The sequence below is a fragment of the Cyclopterus lumpus genome, chromosome 18 (assembly GCF_009769545.1).
Source record: "Cyclopterus lumpus isolate fCycLum1 chromosome 18, fCycLum1.pri, whole genome shotgun sequence".
Classification (NCBI taxonomy): Eukaryota; Metazoa; Chordata; class Actinopteri; order Perciformes; family Cyclopteridae; genus Cyclopterus; species Cyclopterus lumpus.
In genome coordinates, this window is record NC_046983.1 from 14,080,365 (window position 1) to 14,108,204 (window position 27,840).

Sequence of the window (27,840 nt, forward strand, 5' to 3'; positions counted from 1 at the left end):
AACCGACCTGGGGGTGGGGACCGCTGAGTTAAAGATACAAGTCCCGATCAAAGATAACGCCGAGGTTCTTTACAGTGGTGTTGGATGAAGCATACATGCAATGCTGTTGCTCAGAAAGGTATACAAATCGCCAATTAACTTTTAGTATATGAAAAATATTACATTTTTGTATTTTGTTTGAATAATAAACAACAGTAGCACTATGTAAACAAAAACACATTGGTTAACATTTTGAAAATTAATCAGAAGTCAGTAAAAGTGTCAAACTAAATGTCTGTATAGTATTTTTATAGCACTTTGAGGGGACAACAAATACATATTAAATATGAGACTGCACAAAAAAATTGAAATCCATCAAAATAAGCATTTAGTATAATTATTTTTCTTAATAAACTTTTGAACAAAGACAAACACACATTTTCTCTTTTTGCAACCATCTCATTTCATAAATACACAGAGATTTCCACATTTATGTGAATTAAAAGTGCACATCGGACTAAAATTACATCTTCAAAAGCACAAGTTAAGAAAGCAAAACACGCGCATATGAACAATATCCAAAATATGAAGAACTCTCTTCATTTCTTTTCAGTTTTGGGTTGTATTCTTCTCAGGAGGCCTGCTGAAGAAGTCATGTTGCATTCAGGTGACATCACATCGGCGTCACTTTGTCCTTTCTGTCGTCCTCTATGTTTGAATATGGAACCGCTGTCAGAGAAAGATATGAATGATCATCAGGAACAATTGGATCAATGAATCTGTCTGCAGACATTACGATTATTTGGAGGCGATTAAGTTAAAGTTACGCAGATGCTTGAAGTTTCCTTTTTAACACAAAACATACACAGAATACATTTTTGGTCGACAGTTTTTCCAATATGGCTATGAAAGAGTGAACTGGAGCCGTGTATTAACAACGTTTGACTGTCAAGGATAATGCTGAAAATTAAATCAATACAAAAATTCCATTTCAATGAAATTGAATTAGGAGGCAAAGGGATCAATGCCGCCTTTATTGCTAATATTAATTTATGTAGCGCATGATATCAAACTGAAAATATGTGGCTCCGCCTCTAATGCTATTACTATTAACTCAAACTATTATTATGGGGTCCATTTTTTATTATATTTACTTTTAAAGGGTATTTTTCTAAATATTGGTCTAAGAGACTATTGGGAACAAAAAAAGCATTATGGAAACAATAAAAAACAGAGAAATACAAAATGTTCCTTTCTTTTGCTGTCCCCAGTATTCACTTAGACATGCCAATGTGGGAAAATAGGTAGAAATATACCTAAAACACTGATATAATTTAATCTTATTCGGATTAAAAAAATTACAAAAAGTAAACAAATACTGGCAGTGAAAAAATAAATATATTTATTGTGAAGCTGGTTACTCTAACAACTTTATAAACTGGGACCGGGTTCACACTCAAATGTCGTGGTCTGTTTTTAAATGGTTTGTTTGAGTCTTATTCCCGTCTCGTGAACGTAATCTTTATTCTCCGTGAGGATTAATAAACATTCTTACTTGTTGATTTCATGCTGAGCTTTTTCTCGTCCGACTTGTGTTTCCTGCGGACAGAAAGAAGCGAGGTGAGCGACCTCCGGGTGATGGACAGGACATGTGAGGAGGTTTGAGAGTGAAGGACAGTCAGCGAATCACACACTAACCCTTCCCAGTGCTAATACTGCATGCGCAAGAAAAAAAAGGTGATGACGCTGTAATTTTCTCTCACCCATTGTGATATGACTGCTGCTTCTGAATTACATAAACGTGTGACCTGCAATGAAAATGCTGGATAATTATCTGGGCCTTGATGAGAGTGGATTTATTTTGTGTTTAGTAGAGGACACACACACACACACACACACACACAGAATTGTGACTTGAAATTGACATACAAATCAGAAATCTGACTCAGAATTCTTACTTCAAACTCAGAATTTCTATTTTATTCTCAGAATTCTGACTTGAAAAATCTGAATTGTGAGATTAATGTCAAATTAATGTAATATAAATAATATTCTGACATTAAACTCAAAATATGAACGTCACAGCTCAAATGTGTTTTCCCATGTGGCCCTAATCCTCTTCCACACAGAATGCTTTGATATTTGCAAAGAACCGAACCAGCTGGTACTCACTTGGCCTTTTGTCGGCAGGCGCACGCAACGGCGGTCACGATGGCGATGGCGACGACTGCGGCCAACACCGCTATCAGGATGATCCACTTGGTTTCTGTAACAACACTTATATGTTCACTCTGCCTTTCCTTTTTTTAATCACGAAAAGACAAAAGTCAAAGAAATCTACATAGGAAGTTACAATCTTTGGATAGTACATCACTACATTTTACGTTTATTTTTATTTGTGTTTTTTACAGCGCACGCAGCAGAAGTCCGATACAGATGTTCAACTGTCGCGTGAACATCGTAGTTCGATCATGACGAGTGAAGCAGACGTACCCAGACCTCCGCTTTGTGTGCTCTCCACCTCGCAGTTGGTGCCCTCGAAGCCCTCCGCACACCGACAGGTGTGCGTGTTGTTGCCGACCTCATTGCAGCTCCCTCCGTTCAGACAGGGGTAGCTGAGGCAGGGGCTCGCTGAACACAGAGAAACCATTACGCTTGGTCACAGTGGGGTCCGGTGTGTTTCTCTCACAATGATTCATCAGGCTAAATAATTGATACTTCACCCTGAAACATTTGCTAACGTGTTCATTTGCTTTGGTTGTTCATGAGTACGCTTGCATGGTGGCTAAATACGGGATGACATTGAGTCTCAAACACACACCTCTGTAGCAGTCCCGTTTAAAGTCGAAGATGGTGCAGACGAAACCGCCCTGGCAGGTCTTGGATTGGCACACGGCGCCGGTGCTAGTGCACTCACAAGCCTGGGAACAGTCCTCAGTCACGAACCTCTCCTTCAGCTGCGGGAAACGGAGGGTTAAAAGAGATCATCACGCACACACACACACACACACACACACACACACACACACACACACACACACACACACACAGCTGTGACTCCAGAAGGCCTCTTACGGTGTAGTATCTGTTGAGGAAGGTGCAGCCGCACTGCGTGTATGGCACGCAGACGCCCTCGCTCATGACGAAGCCTGCTGCACACTGGCAGCCCTCCACGCAGGAAGTGGTGTCGCACTCGGAGGGGGCAGCCAGGTCGGCGCAGGAGGAGGGGCAAGGTGTCATGCAGGTGGAGTAGGCACTGTTGGCATCACAGGACAGGACTGGGGGAGAGAGAGAGTGAGAGTGTGTCACAACCATCCGGCAACCTCTGGTTCTGCTGAGCGAAGCCTATGCGGAAGTGTCTTAAATCTTGCATTCTCTCTACTGACCACCAGGGGGTGATTCCTCTGGTTGTATAGAAGTCTATGCTTCATGTGTTAAAGCTGCATTCTCTCCACTGACCACCAGGGGGCGACTCCTCTGGTTGTATAGAAGTCTATGCTTCATGTGTTAAAGCTGCATTCTCTCTCCTGACCACCAGGGGGCGACTCCTCTGGTTGTATAGAAGTCTATATAAAAAGACTCTACTTCTCTCTTGATTTATTCCCTCAGTAAACATGAGTTTATGGTCTCAATCTTCTTCAATACAGCATGATGTTTATTTAGTAAATTATGGTCTATTTAGAGTCAAAAGACCATAAAGAGGAGAACGCTTTCGGGCACTTTCTTCTTACTACTCGTTTTAGTTGTTGCAGTTCTGGAGACGGATCACTTAAATGGCTAACATCATTAAAATAATGACGTTTGCATTTGAATAATTTTAATGAAGTGCCCTGTGGGCCTCCATCGTCCTCCTTCTAACAATGCACTAAGAATCCCGCCACATGACGTGAAAGCCTTGAAACTCGGCTCAGCATCTTACCACAGTCCAGCTGCTTCCGCCAGGATCCCAGTTTCACTCCGGCCTCCTGACAGGCGACAGTGTACGCTTCATAACTGGCGCAACGCAGTGCCGCAGCGCCACCCTCAGCACACAGGTCAAACACACAGTCACTGAGAGACAAACACGCACAACAGTCATTGTTAAAGGAGTCTAGTACTGAGGCGTTTTTCCCTCGGATTGATCTGACTGACGCGCTCTTGTTCAGCCTCCACCTCTGCGTCCTTTTCGCTTCGCTGACATCACCCACGGACACATTTGATTATGTATAAATATATTGTGTTTATTCTCTTTGCCGAGGTATGCCAAGATATCGGTGGAGACAGCTAACACTGACTATAAAGGCAAGCACAGGACCACAGAACAGCGCCACCCAGTGTACATATATAGTTACATTTCCATTACCACATTTGGCTCTTACAGTCATATATACATTGGAAGTAAGGATGTAAGGTCTAAAATGTGTTATGCACCAATTTAAACTGCACTGTGACTCTCTTGGACAGTTTCAACACATGCACACGCACACACACACACACACACACACACACACACACACACACACACACACACAGACTACTCACTCCTGGTAGGTCTGAGGCGGCAGGGTAGCATGGCAGGCAGCCATCGGGCCCTTGGGGTCAGACAGCACTCCACACTGAGCCACGCTGTTGTAGTCATTGAGCTGAGACTGAGAGCAGTCCGACGTCTCAAACCCTGAATCTGGATCGGTCTTCACCTCCCGCCTGGAGACAGACAGGATGGAAGGAAAGAGGAAATAGAAATGATTAAAGCTGCTATACGTCTCAACATTCTCAATAACTGCATACCAGATTACCACAACATTTGCTTAGAAAATCCAAGGTGGAGAGATTAGGATTGCTAGAGATTGTGGGAATCTTCTGTTCTCTTCTGCCCCTATCTGGTGGAAATATCCATTTTACCTGCATTTTTGGTCCATGACAAGGTATTTCTAACATTAATATAACACTTAATATTACTGTGGATATTCAGGCACTGAACATAAAGACCCTCACCTGTGGTAAAATATTAAAAAACAAAGTTCTGCTTTAAAAATATTTTTAAATACTTTTCTCTATTTATATTTTCCTTCTTTTTTTAATCTCTTTATTCGTATTTATTTATTATTATTATTCTTATTATTCTTAATAAAACAAAAAAAAAGAAAACTACTAAATATTTACTAAATCACCACTACTACCTCTCCATTACTTTATGTATAGAGGTATTTACCTATGCATATTTACCTGTCTGAAAATGGGCATTGAAATTTAGCAAACCAAAATACTAATATTTCTACCTTTGCTCTGAAAAGTATTATCATATATAATATATAATCATATGATCACTTATCATATGACCAACGTGTTTCCAAGGTCAGGAATGAATCTCTATGCACATATACATCCATACTGATATGTCCAACATCTATAGAACAGGTATACAGTGGACCTACCTGTGAGTGTGCACAGTGTGAGGAAGGTTGAAGATCTTCAGTCCATCCGCCTGTCGGTCACTGACCCTCCAGCTTTCTCCAAACGTGTTCAGGGCCCTGACCACTGTTCCATCCGGCTTCATGTACTCATTTCTGGTGATGCCGTCATAGTTTCCACATAGCCCCCTGACAGAGTTCTTATAGGTGCTGGGCAGTATGATCTCTGATAAACAAACATAAAGATGGATTCACGAGCGAGCCAACGTCAGTCAGGGAATGCCGAGGTTTCTTCTTCTCTTACCTCCGCGACTGTTGCCATCGAAGCGTACAGTGAGTCCAAAGTCGGTGGTGAGCTGGACCTGCCTGGAGTTCATCGTGATGGTCAAACCCTCAGCGGGACTGAGAGGCGGTACTACACGCTCCCCGTTCAGCTAGAAGGGATACAATATCATTTCACTATGTGCTTTTTGATGCAAGCAAACACAAAACTTTAATAAGACAAAAAGAAAACTACTGACCAGGATGTTCTTCTTCTGCAGGAACCGGACATTGAAGCCGTAAACGTCAATGTAGATCTGATCCAGGAACGACACCCTCCGGTTCCCCCCGCGTCTGATGTTCTTCCCCCTCACCACAAGGGACGACAGGGAGTTCTGCAGGTTGTGGCTCTGAGTCAGGACGTAGGTGTAGGGGCCCTGGAAGTGATGGGTGAAACCATCGAATGTTCGGTGGTGAGGATCCCCAGAGATGCTGCACTTGTCGAACTCTACATGACGATGTCAATGAAACCGTCAAAAAGAGTTATGATTTCAACAATACTTTTTAGTTTTAAAGTTTTCAAAACGTCCACTGCCTAGCTACAACATGGTGGGATATCCCAGTTGGAGCCAATCAGAGTGACTCACTGGTAGGTTCGCAGTTGACTTCTCCATAGTTGTCCAAGGCACACACTGAGTTGGAGTTACAGCTGTGGTCCTTACACGTGATTTTGCCACCGAGGTTGCAGGTACATAAATCTGCACATTTATCCGTCAGCCACGAGTCTCCCACCTACACACACAAACACAGAACAGATTTGTTTACGTTTAGAAACACAAAGATATATATTGCTTCGTGTAACAATCTTTCCTTTAAATTCCCAAGCATGGATGGATTACTGAATGGTATCGGGGGCCACCATGGCCTTCTGTTCAAAATGACCACAAAGAAACATAAACTAATTGCAAAAAGACACAGGAAGGCTATAAAGAGACCAAAACAACTACAAAGAGATGCAACACAGCTGCAAAGAGATGCAACACAGCTGCAAAGAGACACAAAACAACTACAAAGAGATGCAAAGAGACTCACAACTTTGAAAAGGGGCAAAGCAATAACAAAGAGAAACAAAATAACTACAAAGAGACTCAAAGCAACTTAAAAGAAACACAAAACTACTGCAACAGGCACACAACATCCACAGACAACAACAGAAAACTACGCAAAAGGTTTTAACGACAGAAATAAGCGACAACAAGTATGTCTTGCATCTATGTAGGAGAGCTGGTGGGGCTTATGTCATGTTCCTAAGAACATGACATAAGTCACATTTATTATGTTTATTGTGACTTATTGTGTCCCTGCTGCAGGACAAGCTCTCCCAGCTGCACGTGCCCGAGTCCACCTGCAGGTGGATCACAGACTTCCTGACCGACAGGAAGCAGCACGTGAGGCTGGGGAAACACGTCTCAGGTTCCCGGACCACCAGCACAGGTTCCCCCAAGGCTGTGTTCTTTCCCCTCTGCTTTTCTCCCTTCATACCAACAGCTGCACCTCCAGTCACCAGTCCGTCAAGCTCCTGAAGTTCGCGGATGACACCACCCTCATTGGACTCATCTCTGGTGGGGACGAGACCGCCTACATGTGGGAGACTGACCACCTGGTGACCTGGTGCAGCCAGAACAACCTGGAGCTCAACGCTCTGAAGACAGTGGAGATGGTTGTGGATTACAGGAAGAATGCAGCCCCACCCGCCCCTCATCCTGTGTGACTCCCCCGTCGACGATGTGGAGTCCTTTCGCTTCCTGGGCTCCATCATTACCCAGGACCTCAAGTGGGAGCTGAACATCAGCTCCATCACCAAGAAGGCCCAGCAGAGGATGTTCTTCCTGAGGCAGCTGAGAAAATTTAACATGCCAGGGAAAATGATGGTGCACTTCTACACTGCCATCGTTGAGTCCATCATCTGCTCCTCCATCACCGTCTGGCACCCTGCAGCCACGGCCAAAGACAAGTGCAGGCTGCAGCGCATCATTCGCTCGGCCGAGAGGGTTATTGGCTGCAATCTGCCATCCCTCCAGGTCCTGTTCACTTCTAGGTCACTGAAGCGGGCCAGAAAGATTGTCACTGACCCCTCCCACCCTGGACACAACCTGTTCGAGTCCCTCCCCTCTGGTAGGAGGCTGCGGTCCATCAGGACAAAGACCTCCCGCCACACCAAAAGTTTTTTCCTCGGGCTCATCAATGGAGCCCGGGTCCCCCACTGACTGACTCTGTCACCCCCAGGACTACCTCCTCTTCTTCCTCCTTCATCTCTCCTCCTTCTTCTTCCCCCTCCTTCCTCCTCCTCCTCCTCCTTCTTCTTCTTCTTCCTCTCTCCTCCTCCACACACATGTCACTTTAACATGCACTTTAACTTAAACACACGTCACATGTAACATACACTTTAACTTAAACACACATGTCACTTGAAACACACACCTAAACACTTTAACGTTATTTGTTGTCTGAGCACTTTATCTTTATCTTTATCTTATACTTAATACATTGCACTGTTGCTGTCGCGTTGATTGTTGTTTGTCATGTCTAATGTTGCACCTTCCGCCAAAAAAAATTCCTCGTTTGTGTCCTGGCAATAAACGGTTTCTGATTCTGATTCTGATTCTGATTCTGATTTATGGAACATTTACGGAGTTGCCTTCTCTCCAAGGACTCCAAAGCCTTCCAAAATAAGAAATAAATGAGATAAAAATAGAAAACTCCTGAAATAGACCCTACTGTTTAATTGGGTATCTAAAAAGAGCTGCTAAGAAAAGTTCAGTATAACCAGCATGTGTCTCTGATGTTCTATGATGCCACTTCCTGTCTAGGCCCATCAGCCAGCGGCCGGACGCACTGCGCTCCACTCACATCATGGTACTCCCCGTCTGAGTCCAGACAGCCACATTTGTCCAGAGGAACACACTTGTTGTCGCTGAGGACGTAGCCGGCGTCACATTGGCAGCCCGCCACGCAGGTGGTTGGTGGGAGGTGGCAGAAGAAGGGGAAGAGGTCGGAGCAGGTGGGGGGGCACGGGGCGGTGCAGTCCGAGTAGTGGCTGTTGGGAGGGCAGGGCACGGCTGCAGGGAAAGGGAAAAGCAATTATGAATTATGAAAAGAGGACTCGACTGGAATCTCTCGCGTAACCTTTTAATGGGCGTGTCCGGAACTCACGACAGAAGGTGTTGTTCCTCCAGCTGATGGTAACACCTGCGCTCTGGCAGGCCTGAGCGTACGCCTCCACGTTGTCGCAGAGCGTCGCCTGCATGCCGTCGTACTCGCACATGTCGTAGATGCAGTTACCCAGGAAGGCCTCGGCGGGCAGCAGTGGGTGGCAGGGCTTGAAATGGTCGGAGAGGATGACCTCGGCACACTGAGCCTCGTACAGCTTCTCTTCCTCGGCCGTGCAGTTGGGGTGCACGTCTGGACGGGTGTCCGGCTGGCAGCTGGAGGGGAGGACGTAAAAAGTATGAAAAAACAACATGCATAGATTTGATCATAAGCTAGCTCAGACTATCCACATGATCACAGTAAGCCAGAGACTGTGAGCCACTGACCCAGAATCACTGTCCCCATCTGATTTCCAGCTGTTGCCCAGTTCAATCACATTCTTGGCTGGTTTCTTGTTGGGCATCAGGTTGTCATCCGAGGAGTTGTGGTTGTAGTTTCCACACATGCCACATAGCTGGAGATGAGGGAGGTGGAGCAGGGTTATTGGGAGCTCTTTGTTTGTCTGACTTGACCAAATGTGGGGGAGGGACAATAAGACAATAAGTATGTCTTCATACCTTGTTGAAGTATTCTCCAGGAACCGTGATCTCCAGGTGATGGACGCCGTCAAACTTCACCTGCAGTCCAAAGTTTGTGTCCAGCAGACTGTAGGATCCACTGGTTATCACCTTGGCTCCGTCCAAGTCGATGGAAACTGGGGTTCGCACCCGCCGTCCATTCAGCTAAGACCAGACCGAGAGACACCAGTTAGCCGCTGGCCATTTCATTATGCTGTTTACCATTAGTGTTTCCTATGAAACCCAATCCCCGCCCGAGTCCTTGAGCAAGACACTTAACCCTGAATTGCTCCCTGTAGCTGTGTCTACGGTGTATGAATGTAACATGATTGTAAGTTACTTTGAATAAAAGCGTCAGCTGAATGTAATGTAATGTAATGAAAACAACAACATTCTGGTGATTCTTGTGAGTTTTAATATCTCTGGGCACTTTAAACATAAGGCAAATATAATGTGTGTTAGCATGAAACACACAATATATTATAATATGTAAATAAAAATTCACCTGGAAGAAAATCATTATTTGTATAGTCCTTTTTAGAAAATGGGGTAGTGGTACACTTCAGCCTCTTGTGGCCAAATGAAGAATGACAACAACAAACAAAAAAACATAATTTCTATCAGCAAAAACTTAAAAAAAAAAACTTGTTCCTAAGTCATAAACAGGACAGACAATTATGTATTGATTAAACTGAGAAAATGGATCACCAGAATGTTTTTTTCTTTCTTTCCTCTCAGGGCTCCCACAGTTCTCTATGGCCAATACATATCTAAAAAAAAGAATAGTGTTCCTTACCAGAACTCTGCGGCTCTTCTGCAGTTCCACCACAGTTCCGTGGGGCAGGTAGACTTTGACCGAGCGCACATAGGAGGCCTCTGGTTGACCGCGCTCCTCGTTTTTAGCCACGACCTTGAAGGGAGTTACCTTGGTGGTGTTACACACCTATGGGACCCAGAAAAAAATGATTTCAAACAACATGCTTTCCCATTGTTTCAGAACAGACGTTTAGCAAATAGAAATGTAAAGGTGAAATTCACCCCGTACCTCCACCAGGGTGTAAGTGCAGGTACCCATGTACGTGTGCATCACACCATCAAAAGTGTAGTAGTGAGGATCTCCAGCCACGTGACACACCCCTTTGCCTGAGAAAGGGAAAAGGTGAAAAACACATCTGACGAATCATTGACAGAACTACAAATATTTTCAAAATGTATTTTTTTCCAGTCCGTCTTACCTGTGGAGTGGCAGTCCAGCACTCCCTCCACAACTTTACACTCCTGTGCAGGGCTGCACTGCCAGGGCTCACAGGTGATGTTGCGGTTGCCGTTGCACTTACAGCGCTCTGAGCAGTCCGCCTCCGGGAACCAAGAGTCTCCCACCTACACACACGGTGCACATCGAGAGTTCGACAAGCACTAAAACCTATTTTATTGCACAAAAAACCCTCCACTTACCGGCCTGTAGTGTCCCTCTCCGTCGGTGCATCCACACTCGCTGAGCGGGACGCACTTGTCTCCGCTGAGGACGAGGCCAGGGTTACAGACACATCCCTCCACGCAGGGATGGTTGCAGGAGCCGCCGGCGACCGCGGGGTCCTGGCAGCTGGGCTGGGCACAGGCAGGGCCGCACGGGTTGTAATGGCTGCCTGGGGGGCACTTCAGAGCTGGAGGGGCGATGGGGGTGAAGAGGCTGTTTTTTCTTCTTCTCCAAATGTAAAGTGAAAGTTTTCTCGCACAGGCAACTCTAAAATGATGCCACCGAGTTCATGAGGCGTGACATCCAGACAGTATATGTAGCATACGTCAAACTCAAAATATTGCTGTTGATGCCTCTGAGTGAGGCCGTGGTCCTGAAACATGTTCCATCTTTTCCAGCTCCATATTCTAATTAGTGCTGGGCAAAGATGAACACATTTTATCGATTAATTGCATGATTTTTTTGTGATTAACTGCGATTAATCGCATTATGCGCAAAATTCAATAATGAATTAAAAACTAGTGCATTGCGCGCTTTTATTTTAAAGTAATGTTATCAGAACAATATAACAGTCTGACGAAGTTTCGCTCCACTGGTTGTTTCAATGCTGTGTAACGCCTTTAAGACGTACTTCATGCTCGTAGTACTCCGGTGATGAGATAACTCCAGTTTGAGTGGTTACAAATAACTTTGCTTTTATCAACTACGCCATCTAGTAGAGATTTAAAATGAAAATGTCCATTTTAAAAGTACCTTTCTCCATGTTCTTGGTCAATGTGTGCAGTAGTGTGACCAAAAAGAAAATGCCATTAACGCATGATGAAATTATTTTCGGCGTTAATGGATTGCTGCGTTAACGCATTAATAACACGTTAACGTGCCCAGCCCTCATTTTAATGTATTTTTCCCTACAATGCCCCTCATATGCAGCAGACTTACGACAGAAGGTGTTGTTCCTCCACGCGATGGGGACTCCTGCGGCAGCACACATGTCAGCGTAGCTCTCCACGGCCTGGCACAGAGCCACGGTCTGACCTCCAGTGGCACACATGTCGTACACGCAGTTTTCAAAGTACGCCCCTGGGGGCACGACGGAGTGGCAGGGCTTAAAGAGACCTGAGGACAGGACGCACAAGAGACACACTCAGTTTACTCAATGCCCACTGTCTCCGTGGCAACTGGCTACTTGTACGTGCGCCTGTCATACCGTTGGGATCCGTGATCATGCCGCAGCTGGTGGGCTTCTTGGCCTCCTCCTCCACCTCTTTATCACAGTCCTCCTGTCCCCCACCGTTGTTGCAGCTGGAGAAGAGGCGGAGGATTTATTAGAATAGAATAAAGTGATGATTGTTGTAGTGAAATACATATTTTTGTTCTGCGTGATGTGACTCACTCTGGCCGAGGGTCAGGAACCTGCCAGCTGTTTCCCAGTTCGTTTGTGTTGGCAGCTGGTCTGTTGTCTGGCTTCAAGTTGTCATCTTTGGCATTTCCATTGAAATTTCCTGCCGGGGAAACAAACATTATGGGCTGCCTTTGTAATAGTGTTTTGGTTGGCCTGGTAGTTAGTGTTCAGAAGTAGCTGCCATGATTAATGGACAAAACCTGGATTGGAATCTATTGTGGTTCAACAAGACTCCTGGTGGAAAAAGTCTGAGTTTAAGAATTTCACAAGTATGATGTTTATTGTGGTATTAATAGTCTGCAATGGGACAAAAGTGGTTCTTACCACACATGCCGCAGAGCAGGCCGTTGTAGGAGGTTGGCACGGAGACATCGGCGTGGTGGTTGCCGTCAAAACGCACCCTCAGGCCGAAGGATGTCTCCAGGACGACAAACTTGCCGCTCAGGTAGATCTTGACCCCGCCGATGGAGGTGACGGGCGGGACGACCGCCGTCCCATTGACCTGGAGGACACAGAGACGTTTATTCTGACGGTGGGCAGAGAGTGTCTGTATGTGGAGTCGGTCCAACCCCCAAGATGATTTCTCCAAAGATGTTCACAATTATAGAAGACTGAGAAACCGGTAAATAGGCACATTGAATAAGGGCATTTTGGGCATCAATGCTATAAACTCCAAAAGCAATAACTTCACCAGCAGGCAGAGCTGAAGCTGGCGTTGTGGAAGAAGCAGCGTCTCCGTCCTTTAACGTACCTGAACAGTGCGGCCCTTGCCGAGGACGACGGTCACCCTGTTCACGTTGACCACCACAGCCCTGACGTAGGAGACCTTCTTATTGCTCCCTCTGTGCTCGTTCTGCGTGTCCACGGTGAAGTACGGCAAGCCGGAGGAGACGTTGCAGGGTTTGGACAGTGTGTAGGAGCAGGCCCCCATATAATGGTGGGTGCGCTTGTCAAAGGTGGTGTAGTGTGGGTCGCCGGATACTGAGCAGATGCCATTTCCTAAACGAGAGAGTATTACTTTATTTTTATATATTATATATCGGTATATTGACATACTAGTAGCAGTATTATTTGGCAAAATACCATATCTCTTTTTCGCACAAATCGAGGGTATTTTATCAACTTTAGCCGTTTCCATTACAGCTTTTCGAATGCGATTCTTCAAAATCTGCATAATAATATGTGAATGGTGCTTATATAGTTCTGTGCTGTGTGTGTGTGTGTGTGTGTCACATACCCAAAGGACGACATTCGTAATCTCCATCCTGCAGCTGGCAGCTCTCTGTGGTTGGTTTACAGCTGCTGTTATGACATTGGATCAAACCTCCACTGTGACACACACACTTCTGTTCGCAGCCCTCCAAGTACCAGTTATCATCCACCTGACAAACACACGCACACGCACACACACACACACACACACACACACACACACACACACACACACACAAATATGCACATTATACACGTGTCAGATCCAATCCTCTCACAACATTCTTCAGATCCTTTAGAATGTGGTAAACTGAAACATTGATCATGCTTTAACAGTGAATACCAGGAATGTTTCATTTCAATGCTTTGACTCCAGGCTCTGTGTGATTGAGTTCACATGGCCACTCACAGGGTGATAATTCCCGCTGGTGTCCACACAGCCACAGTCCTTCAGCGACACACACTTGTCGTTGCTGAGGATGAAGCCCGGGTTACACTCGCAACCCTCCACGCACACGTCCTCGCAGCCAGGGGGCCCAACCACGCCCAGACACGTCTCGGGACAGGAACTGGCACACAGAGTGTAGGAGCTCTTGGGAGGGCAGGCCAGGGCTGCATGGGGTGGAGATGGATGGAAAGATGGTAAAGACAAGGAGGAAAAGATGTGAGGATGTTTTCCGGTCCTACAGCACCGACAAACGGCCAACATGTACTTTACTGTTAGGGTGCTGGCACAATGAGTGTTTGTCGGTTGCGGTTTGTAAAGACAACATTCAAAGGTGGCTCCTCCTTCCTGACCTCGGATTCATTCGTTTTTGAACAAGCTTGGTCCGCTAGACATTTCTCTTCGCAATACCTGTTGTTTCTTCGATTTGGGGCGCATGCCAACGATCTGACACCTGGTAGCTACGTTGTTATAGGTCGATGCCCAGAAACACATTAAAATAAGAAAACCGTTGGATAAATAGTCAGGGTTGCACTGGACTAACAATATGGGCAACGCTTTTGATCATATTTTGGAGGTTTTTAAAGTTTTTATGGGGAATAAACAAGCACAATGTATTTCAAATGAGTTAATAGAGAGAATAATCATTGGATGAATCGGTCATCTTGTTGGATGCTTTGCACTCGTCATGACGCAAGTGTAAGAAATGGTCCCGATGTTGAATCCTGGCAGAAGTCTATCTGACATGGAAAGTCAGGTACAAAATAATTACCAAAGGGGAACATACGTAGATGTCTTAATCAAATTGGATGTGGATCCATCGAACAGCTGTCGAGATGTTTCACTCAAACGAGAAGACAAATGATGAAGACTTACGACAGAAGCTCGGAGTCCTCCACTGGTGGACTTTGGCCCCGGCGCTCTGGCAGGCATCGGTGTAGGCCTGCAGCTGGTCGCACAGGACGCGCTGCTGGCCGCTGAACTGACACATGTCATACACGCAGCTCTGGAAGAACGGCGTGGGATCCACCACACTGATACAATCCCTGCAAACCGAGGGGAAAAACACTCAGATGGTCTAGCAAAGCTCCACCGATGACATGCTGACGATTTCACTTGTGGCATCATCTTCCACACATTCCTTCCTCAGGAGAAGCCAGGTTTATAGTTTTGCATTGAAGGGAAACAATAAAATAACAATAAAAAATAGAATATATAGGCGCGTGTGCTCTGGGTTCAGAGTCCAATGCTGTCCATGTGATGTTCCAAGAACGAGTTATAACTCTTCTCTGAAAGAGCTAAATGAGATAGACAATCGTTGTAAAGATACCACAATCCGTAACCGCTGGTCACCCCCTGTCAAAATATAACACCCACGCTCTGTGTCGTTGTAAAGTGGGCACCAAATTGAACCAATAATCTGCAGTCACACACTAACTACACTTTGTCCCCACACCAGATAAATAAGTGCTGTTCATTTAAGGTGAACAGCTGAGGTTGATGCAGAAAGTCGGAACAGAAAGTCTCTCTCTCACCTGAAGGGTCCAGCAGGGTCTTTGATTTTACCACATTTGTCCGGTTTCACCACCTCAGCCTCAAGCTTGGGGTCACAGTCCGGGTTGGGCTTGGTTCCTGGCCTGCACCTGATCAATGCACGCACAACTACAGGATTACATTTCATTTGGCTCAGGAATAATCATTCTTCTATAAAATGCAATGTTCATGCAGCTGTGTTCAACTGAATGCACATCTTGTCACATGTAGTTTAGTCACATGCTGGGACTACATGTGACTCTCCAGGAAATCCCTAAATTGTCGGCCCCTGACACTGAAACGGTTTGGAGTAAACTCACGAGTCATCCTCGTCCTCCTCCGTTTGCCAGCTGTTCCCGAAGTCGTTGACATTTCCCACCAGAGTGCCGTCTGGTTTGGTGAAGTCGTTGCCCGGCTTGCCGTCGTAGTCGCCGCACAGGCCGCACATCTGGTCGTAGTAGGAGCTGAGGGGTCGGAGTCGAGGAGAAGACGGGATTAAGAGATGAGGAGGGATGTCTTAAGAAGACTTAAAAGGTCAAACAGTGTTGGAATCCGAGGAACAAAGAGATACAAATGCAGAAATCTCTTTATCTGATACTATTAGTCGGGGCATCATCAATGTATTATGTATAAGCAAAGTATTAAGAATGTTGGAGGATTTATTAGAAATAGCAGATCAGAGCTGAGTTCTTACGCAGTTTTCATGACGTACACTGAGATTAAACTGACCATCTGCAGTTTATAGCATTGTATACTATTTAGCTGCACACAGCCCATATCGATCTGTCTTTCAGGATGTTTTGACTGCTTCACAAGCTTCTCGAGGTTGTGTACATCATTTCAGCAGCAGAAACGTGGATTGAGAATGGATCCACGGCTACATGAAATATAAAATGATGCATCAGAAGCACAATTGTTTTTCATATGTTTCCTCATTGTGTGTGATTCCACCCGTTAGTGTCTGAATGAGCTTTTAACGAACTCCAATGTAAAACCTTCTGCGTCATTATGAGACGCCAAGAGCAACTTACGGAGGAGAACGAGTGAGAAAGCCCACATGCGGCAGGCGGGTGGAACGGTCAAACAAACACATAACCTTCACTCAGGAGACTGCTGTTTGTGTCCCGTGTGAAACCAGAAGTACATTTGGATGTATTTTACCTTAGCTTTGCTACGTAACTTCTATAAATTACCACCAGTTACATAACAAATTAAATTATTTTAGGATATATTACACTTATTTCAACCCAGATTTTCAATTTGGTTTCAATCTTTTCCTAAACATAACCAAGTAACTCAGTTAATCTACGACAGAAGTTTGTTTTGAAATGCATGTAAGACAGAAATCACAGAAGTTTTGGTTGGTTTATTTCTATTGATCATATTTCTGTCTAGTGTTCTAGCAGCGTTCTCTTTTCATTGTGGCCACATTGCACACATTGGTAAACTTGTGTGTCCAACCTGGGGACTGAGATCTGGGCGTAATGGTTTCCATCCCAGCGCACCCGGAGGCCGAAGGTCGTTTGCAGGGTGATGTATTGACCGGCGAGACTGAGAGACATGAGCGGAGAGGGGGAGTGCGGGAGGGCCACTCGCAGTCCATTGACCTGTCGGAGGGGGAGGCAGAAGAGACAACAGGTACACTTCATATTCAAGTTTGACATGTGTTTTAAAAAAAAAAAAAGAACCAGCACACAGGGATTTAGATCTCTGTGAAAAAGCTTTCTGGGATTATGGCATTAAAGAGATAAAAGTCAGGGATGAGATCAAATAAAAAGGCGAGGAGAACAAAGGCTTGCAATTTCACTGAACCAGAAGATTAAGATACGGAGAGAGTGATACAGCTGGTGTGTGTGGTGCACATGTCATGCACACATGTTGTGCACACATGTCGTGCACACATCCATCCTACTCCTGTGATTCCGACGAGTTGTAAAAGTACATTTAAAGACACAGAATCCATTGCGTGCTGCTGTAACTGTTGTCACTGACCAGAGTTCTCCTGGCCTTCATCAGGGTCACGGTGATGCCGTTCACGGTGACATAGAGCTTCCTCAGGTAGGACACCCCGGTCACGCCTCTCTCCTCGTTCTTCCCCTCCACTGAGAACCAAGGAGCTGCACATGGAGCGTACAAACACTTTATCGTCTACTCCATTTCTTAAACCCCATCTGAATTCATCCCGCTAAATGTCTACTAATGTTTATTTTGTTATACTGTTGAAGGATGAACTGTGCAAACAGCGCGATGAGTCAGACTAATGAGTGCCACGTTATTTAGATGTATGATGTGGCTGCAGTGCCACCTCCTGGTGTTTTTTACAGGACCCCTTGAAGTGGATACATGCGTCTCAAGGTGGTCGGACAATGTGTTTTAGGAGCTGCGGCAGGTCCAACAATCAGCAACAAGTATAGACAAAACATTTTTAATAAATGACAAAAGAAATTATCTGGAAATTAAATAGTTATAAATGTCTGAACCTACCAATGCTGTTGCCGCAGGTTCTGGCCAGTGTGTAGGTGCACGTTCCCATGAAGCTGTAGAACTTCTTGTCAAACGTGTTGTAGTGAGGATCTCCGGACACCACGCAGTCCTTAGAGCCTGAGAGAGAGGGACAAGAATAGCAACTCATCATTTTAGGAAGAGGATCGGGGAGATGTTGCTCCGCGTGTCACCAAATAAACAGACCAGTATGTATCGTTACGTACTGGTGAGCACACATAATTACAGGCCTTACCAGTGTTCAATAGGTCTTACTAGCTCAGTCCATTTGGATGGTGGTGCTGTGGGTGTAAACTTACTGGTGGGGTAGCAGCCCAGCTCTCCGTCCTGGCTTTTACACTGGTGCATTGGGGGGCATTCAGTGGGCATGCAGGTAATGAAGGGAGCATCACACCTGCACTTCAGCTTACAGTCCTCCACATAGAACTCGTCTCCAGGCTGACACACACACACACACACACACACACACACACACACACACATTAGAGCTGCGTTAGCAGATGAGGAAGCTTAAATTGGAGACCATGATACCCTCACAATGCCCACATCTCCCACACACACCATTCCCTGCTGGCTTCTCAAACCCAGTGTACCTCATAATACTGTCCGCTGGTGTGTGTGCAGCCACACGAGTTCTTCTTGACGCACTTGCCGGCGCTCAGGACGTAGCCCGGATCACACACACAGGACTCGGTGCAGGGCCCGCCGCAGGAGGGAGGTTTCCCGGTGCACGTGTCCTGACAGGGGTCTACACAGAGCTCATAGTGGCTGTTGGGGGGGCAGCTCAGAGCTACAGTCAGGGGGGAGGACAAGTCAGAGATAGTGAAGATATAGTGAGAGGTTTACTCTTGTATTTACATGCAAAAATGTGATGTCAAAATGAATTCAAACTATTAAGTAATAGTACAAAACGCCATTTATTGAGCAGATTGTAACTAAACACTTGACCTAAAACATGTATGTAGCCTTTATGTGTATGTAAATTAAAACGGTTAAGTGATGTGAAATTATCCTTTTGCTGAGAAAGGAGTAATTTCCTGCTGAAGTTGATAACACGTCTGAGAACCTTTGGTCAGTTGGGATTGATTTCCTATTATGGTATGCTTGACAAATCTTGCCCTCCCTCCATCCCTCCATCCACCTATCATGTCTTCCATCTGTTCTTTCATCCAACACTCACGGCAGAAGGTTTCATTCCTCCAGGGTTTGATGTTCACCCCGCGGTCCTGGCATTCGTTGACATAGGCCTCTATGGCTTCGCACAGGATTGGTCTGGCTCCATCCAGCTCACACAGGTCAAAGAGACAGTCCCTGAAGTAATTCTGAACACACACACACACACACACACACACACACACACACACACACACACACACATGGCATTAGTTGAGGTATAATGCCTTATATGCCTCTCCTCATTTTCCAACGGAAATTGTCATTTCTTTTTTTAAGCAAAATTCAACATCAAAAGTGGGAACTGATTCTTATTAGTGCGTACTATATAGGCCTGTGTGTGTGTGTGTGTGTGTGTGTGCGTGTGTGAGTTAGTGAAATGTTACATTTGGGTTGATTTTGGGGTGGCACACAGCGAAGGGACCCTTTTTGTCCAGCAGGATGCCACAGTATCCAGAGCTCTCATACAGTTCCTCGTCCCCCTCATCACACTCGGGGATGGTGGTGTTGGGTTTCTTGTGACACCTGTCAACACAGACAGTTGGTTAGAGAATCTCTTGGTTAGTTTTTGTACCCTAGTAATTCTAACGAAGGGGTGATTGGTCTGTGTCCATTTGTTTTGCATGGACACTTTACACATTCAATATTAAATGTCTCAAAACGGCATTAAAAAATATACTGTAATGCAACTCACTCTGGATCGGTGTTCCAGCTGTGTCCAAAGTCATTGGCATTGCTGGTCAATGATCCATTTGGTTTACGGAAGTCGTCTTTGGAATCTCCGTCGTAATCTCCACACAGTCCACACAGCGTGTTCTCATAGCTGCAAGAAAATCTGCTTGTTAGTGATTTGTGGAGGTGAAAAAGCAACAATTCAGTCCAAGAGTTTGTGACTTGTCTTCATTGCAACCAAGTACTCGTGTTATCACTGACGTTCAGACTTTATTGTCAGCATCACTCTCCATCAAAAATAGGTTATCTGTGGGGTCGGGGTAAGAATGTGAAGTTCAGTCTTTGCTCACTCTTTGATCACTTTGATGTCCATGAAGTGGTTTCCATCATAACGAACAGTCACACCAAAGTTCATGGACACAGTGTAGTGCTTTCCTGACTTGAACACAGAGACACCAGGGGCCGGAGTCACAGGAAGGTTTACTTTGGTCCCGTTCACCTGTGCGGGGAAAAGCAAGTGCAAATAAGATAATGAGTGTATTTTCTGGACATTAGCTCTCATAAATATGTCGTAGATTTTACATTTGTTCGATTGTTGTTACCCTGCAACCCTCTCTCCTTCAAAAGTTGAGGAGACCAGGCTGCACCCTGCCACACTGTCCCTCATTTATTACCTGCACTGTGCCACCTTTCAGGATGGATATCTTCACAGTGTGTACATATACATGCACTGCCTTCACATAGGAGATGGTGGGGCTGTTAAAACGATGTTCATTGTCCGTGTGGACCTCAAAGTGTGGCAGAGTTGTTTCATTGCAGGGTCGGGACATCAAGTAGCTGCAGTTGCCCATGAAGTTGTACTTGCGTTTGTCAAAGGTGGTGTAGTGGGGATCACCACTCGCTACGCAAGTGGATGTACCTAAGGTATGAGAAACTCTATGTTAGCAGTTATTTAGTTAATACGAAACAATTATTTAACAGTAGCACAAGTAGAGAAGAGTCAGAAAGTCTGCAAGATGACTCAGCAATGTCAGTTACACCGTTTTCTAACATTAGCTAAACAAATTAATTGACGATGAAGCTGGAATTCTTTAAATTTTTTGACTGACTGTCTGCTCTTGTGTGTGGCCGATGGGAACACTTTGAAACACTTTTGCCTTCAGATGTGATTAGACTGCAAGACCCAGTTCCCGTTGCAACTCCTAGACAATTTACCAGATATTATTACCTTTAGGATAGCAGCCTGCAACACCATTAACATTGCGGCACTCTTCAGTGGGGTCACACAAGTTGTCAACACATTCCAGAGTGTAGTTCCCTGCACAGCGACACAGCTTTGAGCAGCCATCTCCAAATATAATCTCGCCAGGCTAAAACAGAATTGAACAAAGGATCAATATTGGAGTCGCTAGAACTACATAGTACAAGCTTCTTGTCATTTGCTAATTACCATTATATGTGTTAACTAAACAGGAACGTATGCATATGGGTATCCTAACAAGAATATCTGACCTCATAATAATTATTCTGGTCATCCAGACAGCCACATTTCTCCAATGGGACACAGCGGCGGCCCTTGAAGACAAACCCTGGTTTGCAGAAGCAACCACTGATGCAGGAGCCAGAACAGTTGGTGGAAGGTTCCATACAGGTCGGGATACAAGCTGGACCACATTCTATATACTCTGCATCAGGAGGGCATGGGTCTGTGAAGCAGAAAGACAAAGTTGATAGATGAGTGAAATAAATATAAAGTATTAAAAATATCAAAAACTTTGATAAGGTCATACTTGGTGGCTTTGGTGTAGTTGGTCCAAGAGTTGTTGGTTTTGGTGTACTTGGTCCAAGAGTTGTTGGTTTGGGTGTAGATGGACCAGGAGGTGTTGGTTTAGGTGTAGTCGGGCCAGGAGTTGATGGTTTAGGTGTTGATGGACCGGGTGTTGTTGGTTTAGGTGTAGTCGGGCCTGGAGTTGATGGTTTAGGTGTTGATGGACCTGGTGTTGTTGGTTTAGGTGTAGTCGGGCCTGGACTTGATGGTTTAGGTGTTGATGGACCAGGAGTTGTTGGTTTAGTCGGTCCTGGAGTAAATGGTTTAGGTGTTGATGGACCGGGTGTTGTTGGTTTAGGTGTAGTCGGGCCTGGAGTTGATGGTTTAGGTGTTGATGGACCGGGTGTTGTTGGTTTAGGTGTAGTCGGGCCTGGAGTTGATGGTTTAGGTGTTGATGGACCAGGAGTTGTTGGTTTAGTCGGTCCTGCAGTTGATGGTTTAGGTGTTGATGGACCGGGTGTTGTTGGTTTAGGTGTAGTCGGGCCTGGAGTTGATGGTTTAGGTGTTGATGGACCAGGAGTTGTTGGTTTAGTCGGTCCTGCAGTTGATGGTTTAGGTGTTGATGGACCGGGTGTTGTTGGTTTAGGTGTAGTCGGGCCTGGAGTTGATGGTTTAGGTGTTGATGAACCGGGAGTTGTTGGTTTAGTCGGTCCTGGAGTTGATGGTTTAGGAGTTGATGGATCGGGTGTTGTTGGTTTAGTCGGTCCTGGAGTTGATGGTTTGGGTGTTGATGGACCGGGTGTTGTTGGTTTAGTCGGTCCTGGAGTTGATGGTTTAGGTGTTGATGGACCGGGTGTTGTTGGTTTAGTCGGTCCTGGAGTTGATGGTTTAGGTGTGGATGGACCGGGTGTTGTTGGTTTAGTCGGTCCTGGAGTTGATGGTTTAGGTGTTGATGGACCGGGTGTTGTTGGTTTAGTCGGTCCGGGAGTTGATGGTTTAGGTGTGGATGGACCGGGTGTTGTTGGTTTAGTCGGTCCTGGAGTTGATGGTTTAGGTGTTGATGGACCTGGAGTTGTTGGTTTGGGCGTAGTCAGACCAGGGGTTGGCGTTGGTGTGGTTAGTCCTGGAGTTGTTACCGGTGGGGGAGTTGTTGGCTGAGCTATAAATGAAAAATATGTTCTTATGTTTCTCATGAAAACAGCTGTATATATCATACATATTGTTGATGGTGCAGAGGGTAAGTTGAATTCCCGCTAGTCAGTTTCTCACCTTTGCAGGCCATGACACAAACAGCATCAACAGCAATATCGGTTTGAGAAGTTTCTCCAAAGGTACCCACAATCACAAACTGAAATACATACAAATGTGACAAGAAAGTTAATGTGAACCTATGCATATACATACATACTAGAGTTCAAGTATTTACCTGAATGCCAGCAGCTCCCAAGTACCGGATCTCTGCAGGCTTCCAGCCCTGACCCTGGTTACCCCTTACAGTATAGAGAGCAGGTCCAAGGCTTCCACCTGGTAAACAGAACAATACATTGAAATGAAAGAAATGGGTTAATGCTGTCTGTGTTCCTGTCTGTATGGTCATTACGATATTTGCAATATTTTACCTGTGGTGATGGTGTGGACACTTATCTCCATGGTGGTGCTGGTGCCGTACAAGTAGTAGTGGAAGGAGAGGTCCAGACACCCAGAGGAGGGGGTTATTAGAGGACTTCTGATGTGAGACTTGAGTCCAGGGATAGCCTCGAAAGAATCCATCAACATGTATGAGCCCACTATGTATGGAAGGATCAAAAATAACAATTGTCTATTTGGTAAGAATACATTTAAATCAAATCAAAAGAAATATATGGCAAAAATCATACAAAATCAATAAAAAGCTTTGTTGATGTGTGTTCAAATTGTTGGATGTCGAGCAAAAAAAGAAGAACCACGTACATCCAGGTTTGGAGAAGTCATCATCAGGCCCGGTGCCTTCAGTTTCAGTTGGCCCGTTCCACAGATTAAAGCCAAATATATCAGGACTCTCAGTTTGACTCGTCCACCCACACAGCCCATCAGGACCGTCAAAATCACAGCCAGACGCACAAACTGTGAAAAAAACATTTAGATAATCAGGGATAGAGCAATCTGTGTGTGCGTGTGTGTGTGAGTGTGTGTGTGTGTGTGTGTGTGTGTGTGTGTGTGTGCGTGACCTCACCGGGACACGCTCCTTCAGTGATGACGATGTTGTCTAGAGCTGTGTCACAGGAAGAACTGATGCCTCTCTGAGCCTCAAACACAATCTATAAACACACAACATACATTATCACCCTACATGATAACAAAAGGCAGCAATTGTACTTTGCTTGTGATTAGTAGATTCATTTTAATTTTGTAATCTGGTGAGATTGGATCAATTATTGTGGCATTAACTCTGTAAGTAAATTGTAGCTCATTTAGCGCAACAGTATGTTTTTTCTTTCACAATACAGGAAGTGAGTTTCCATCCAATGTTTTCTTTTTTAATTGTAACAATGTGTTGGTGCCCTGGGCGACGCCTGTCAAACGCATCCAATTTAGCAGATGCAGCTTTAATAGATGGAGCAATTTATTGAGTTCATGTTTTTCATGGGTCATGGGTTTGTCAAGGCATCCAGACTTAATTAGAGGGAAACCCACAAAGTGTATTTGTAAAAAAGATTGTCAGGATAAATTGATCAAGATTTTATATTTGCATGTTTTTTTTGTGCAAGTACATAATAATGACTTCTGGACCAAAAAATAAAATTCCTTTATGACCAAATTGCCACGGCTGGATCCGAGTTGCTATATTGCTGCTCTACGCTAAAGGTCCCCATTTTGCTGGTTAAAGCAACATCTACTGTAAAGTGACCTGTTTACACTCACATTGATGCTCTGACTGCTGCGTTTGGACACAGTGACAGAGCCCTTCAGCCAGGATGGACTCTGGATACCCATCTTCTTCCAGACCTTCTCCTCGCCGGTGGACCTCTTGGCCAGAACCCTCAACACATTCTGACTGTCTGAGCCGTACATGTAGTATCGGAACTGGACACAGATCTGAGAGGCCGACGATGAGAGGGCAGGGCTCAGCAGACGCACTTTCTGCCCATTAGCCACATTGTCACATTCATGGTAGATAAAGTAGCCCACTGGAGACAGATTGAGACAGAAGAAGGCATGTATTGAGTCATAATTCAGTGTTTATATCTTAAGACTCTCGATCAACCTCAATCAAAGGGCTGGTCAATACTATTGGTTCCACTAATTGTAGAAGAATTAGATATTTTAGATAAACCATCCATTCAGAACTGACCTCCATCAGGGTAGTCTCCATTGGGGCCAGTGCCAGGTGTCGGGGTTACACCTTTGTTTCGGGTCCAGTCCCCGTTGTCTGAGTTGTCCTGCCTGAACCTGCAGAATGGTTCACTGTCCTGGTTAAAGTCACAGGAAGCCAGCGCTACTGCTGGAGAAACACAAACACAAGCAGATAGACAAATGGATATGAAAGAGTCAATAAAAGCAATTTATATAATTTACCACCAAAACAATATGGGGTCATTGTGATGAATTATGTAATGAAGCTATTAGCAAGATCTTGCTTTCTTGAATTCTGGGCCAGTACATGATGAGTGTTTCTAAAAAGTTGGATGGATGAGAATAGGTTTGTTTTCAGAAGAATCCCACTGAATTTGTGGTATATTTTAAGGAGACATCTGTAAATCAGTGAATAATTGCCTTTTTAGTTGAATCAACATCCCACTACTAAGCCCTTATTTAAAACATGATGTCCCAAGAGTAGTAACATCCCTAATATGTACATACGACCTCTTCTCACTCAGAAGGCGGCACAGGTTCTGGTCCAGGCTCTGGTCATCTCACGGCTAGACTATTGCAACTCCCTCCTGGCAGGTCTACCTGCTAATGTCATTCGACCGCTACAGCTCATCCAGAATGCAGCTGCTCGACTGGTCTTTAACCTCCCGAAATTTACCCACACTACTCCGCTCCTCTGCGACCTTCACTGGTTACCGGTGGCCGCCTGCATCCGCTTCAAAACATTGGTACTTGCGTACCGTGCTGCGAACAGATCGGGTCCGGTCTACATCCAGGACATGGTCAAACCGTACACCCAACCTCGTTCACTTCGCTCGGCTTCTGCCAATCGGCTTGTAGCTCCGTCACTACGAGCTAAACACTCAACAAAATCAAGACTTTTTGCTGTGCTGGCTCCTCATTGGTGGAACGAGCTCCCCATTGACAGCAGAAAGTCTCTACATCTTCTGTCGCAAACCAAAAACACATATTTTTCGACTATACCTTGAATAGGGAAGGTAGCGCCGTAGTAGCACTTTAGCAGCACTTAAATGTCTCTTACTGATAGCACTTTGTAGTTTAACACTTTAGGAGCACTTAAATGGCTCTTACTGATAGCACTTTGTAGTTTAACTTTATTGAAGAAATTGTACTTGCTTGATTCTTGTTGTTCTGAGTTTGGACTCATGGTTTAATGCACTTATTGTAAGTCGCTTTAGATAAAAGCGTCAGCTAAATGACATGTAATGTAATGTAATGTACATTGCAGAATAGATGCAGAGGACCTGGGTAGTATAGAGGTCTAGCCATTTGGGCTTCAATGCACTTTCAATGCCCCTTCTCCAAAGCGGTATCCAGTTATCTTTGTTAATCCATCACCTCAACAACCTCCATCAATCCATCTGTAAGCTTATTGCTGTGATGACAACACAAAGACATAAACTTTGAAAAATATTTACTCTGATCTGGCAGTGTGCTCAAGTTTGGAAATCTAATGCCAGCATATATGTAACATAATGAAAAATAGTTACATTTAGAATGGATGTCGAGCCACCCATGAGAGCACTATGTAGGGCCCTTACGATTCTTCACTTGCCGTGCTATCGCTGTGTTAGAAGTGAGAGGCCTTAAAGAACAATTCAACATAGCATTCTTCTATTTATATTTTACTTTATTTAGGGTGCAGACATTTTTGATCTGGGTTTAAACATACCTCTGTGTTGTGTTTCCTCATTTACCCGATTATTGTTCATGACCCCTCCTTACAAATCTAGATACTGGTACAGTGTGCACTTACCTCCCAGCATTACACTGGCATAGCCCCACATTTCTTAGAGGGAATGATTGTTACAGTGCCTACAAAGCTCTGAGTGAGGACTGATATCTCCTTTAGTGTTCTGTGTCGGTTGTTAACACATCTGCACAGTGTAAAAGTGTTTGTTGGTTATGGATCGTGAAGCTGAAGAGCTGTAAAGAGGTAAAGTCACGTGCCGTGCTAATGTCTCAACACTGTGTGAGCGGACCATCAAACTTATACCAATCATCACATTTAGATACAATACACAGGATTTATTGTATGATGAAAACCAACCTACCATCTCTCTGTGTTTTCTGCAGGCTGTAAAAGAGAGAGAGACATGAACAGATTCAGGTTTGTTGATTCAAAGCACCTTGTTTCCCTTTATCGATATCCAAAACATCCCCTCTTTGGTTGTATGAGGTATCCATGCCTATCCATAAGGATATATATACTGTACGCCTGTGTAAAGTGTAGATGTATCTAAAGTTAACAAAAGTAAGGTCTTATTTCATCAAATTAGCAACATGCGAGCTGCAATCAGCAAACATGAGACGTTTCCCTTTCTCATTAATAACAACAGGTTTCATTCATCAAAACAAATAATAATAATTGTGACCCAGCATGAGCGTGCGAAAGCCCTGCCGGACTGAGATACGAGGCACTGCTCCCATTTGTGAGCCGAATATATATAAAGTTTAATACTGGATCAGATAAAAATATCAATTCTAATTTAATACAATTCTAGTCCAAACACACCTAACTCTTCTGATTGAAAGGTGTAATGATACGTGCAGAGATCTGAATAATTAGCATTGTATTTTGATTAGTCTATTGACAGAAAAGGAATTATTGACCCTTTTTTCTTTGACTTGAAACATTCAGAAATGTGTTACTTTTATATAATCATTAATTGCCGACCAATTTTCGATATGTTGGTCTGCCAAAATCCTAAATTGTGTAACAAGAGTGCTCTGTCATGTTGGATGTGATATTTTTGGGGACTCACCTGTGCTCAGCCTGCCCTCCACACATCCACAACAGCAGAATTAGAAACTTGAATGTATCCAT

General features: G+C 44.7%; 1 protein-coding gene across 1 annotated transcript; it reads right to left on the reverse strand.

Annotated features, from left to right (window-relative positions):
- Positions 1-624: 624 nt before the first annotated feature.
- zanl (zonadhesin, like) lies at positions 625-27,840 on the reverse strand. Its single transcript, XM_034557800.1, has 54 exons — positions 27,779-27,840; positions 27,068-27,090; positions 24,973-25,122; positions 24,543-24,808; positions 23,854-23,938; positions 23,592-23,744; positions 23,261-23,428; positions 23,068-23,165; positions 22,911-22,989; positions 22,654-22,800; positions 21,664-22,569; positions 21,386-21,579; positions 21,102-21,243; positions 20,548-20,792; positions 20,224-20,372; positions 19,896-20,024; positions 19,588-19,726; positions 19,209-19,350; positions 18,622-18,818; positions 18,328-18,466; positions 18,011-18,127; positions 17,519-17,643; positions 16,988-17,133; positions 15,847-15,990; positions 15,529-15,636; positions 14,870-15,039; positions 13,958-14,160; positions 13,574-13,718; positions 13,088-13,335; positions 12,661-12,838; positions 12,328-12,436; positions 12,142-12,236; positions 11,874-12,050; positions 10,913-11,121; positions 10,693-10,837; positions 10,503-10,600; positions 10,254-10,400; positions 9,458-9,622; positions 9,227-9,354; positions 8,844-9,115; positions 8,541-8,749; positions 6,278-6,422; positions 5,891-6,138; positions 5,674-5,803; positions 5,394-5,595; positions 4,501-4,662; positions 3,899-4,029; positions 3,055-3,257; positions 2,801-2,936; positions 2,473-2,610; positions 2,152-2,245; positions 1,743-1,787; positions 1,535-1,578; positions 625-708 (listed from the first exon to the last, which is right to left on the reverse strand). The coding sequence occupies exons 1-54, from the start codon at positions 27,838-27,840 to the stop codon at positions 653-655; spliced, it is 8,685 nt and encodes a 2,894-aa protein (XP_034413691.1). The 3' UTR covers positions 625-652.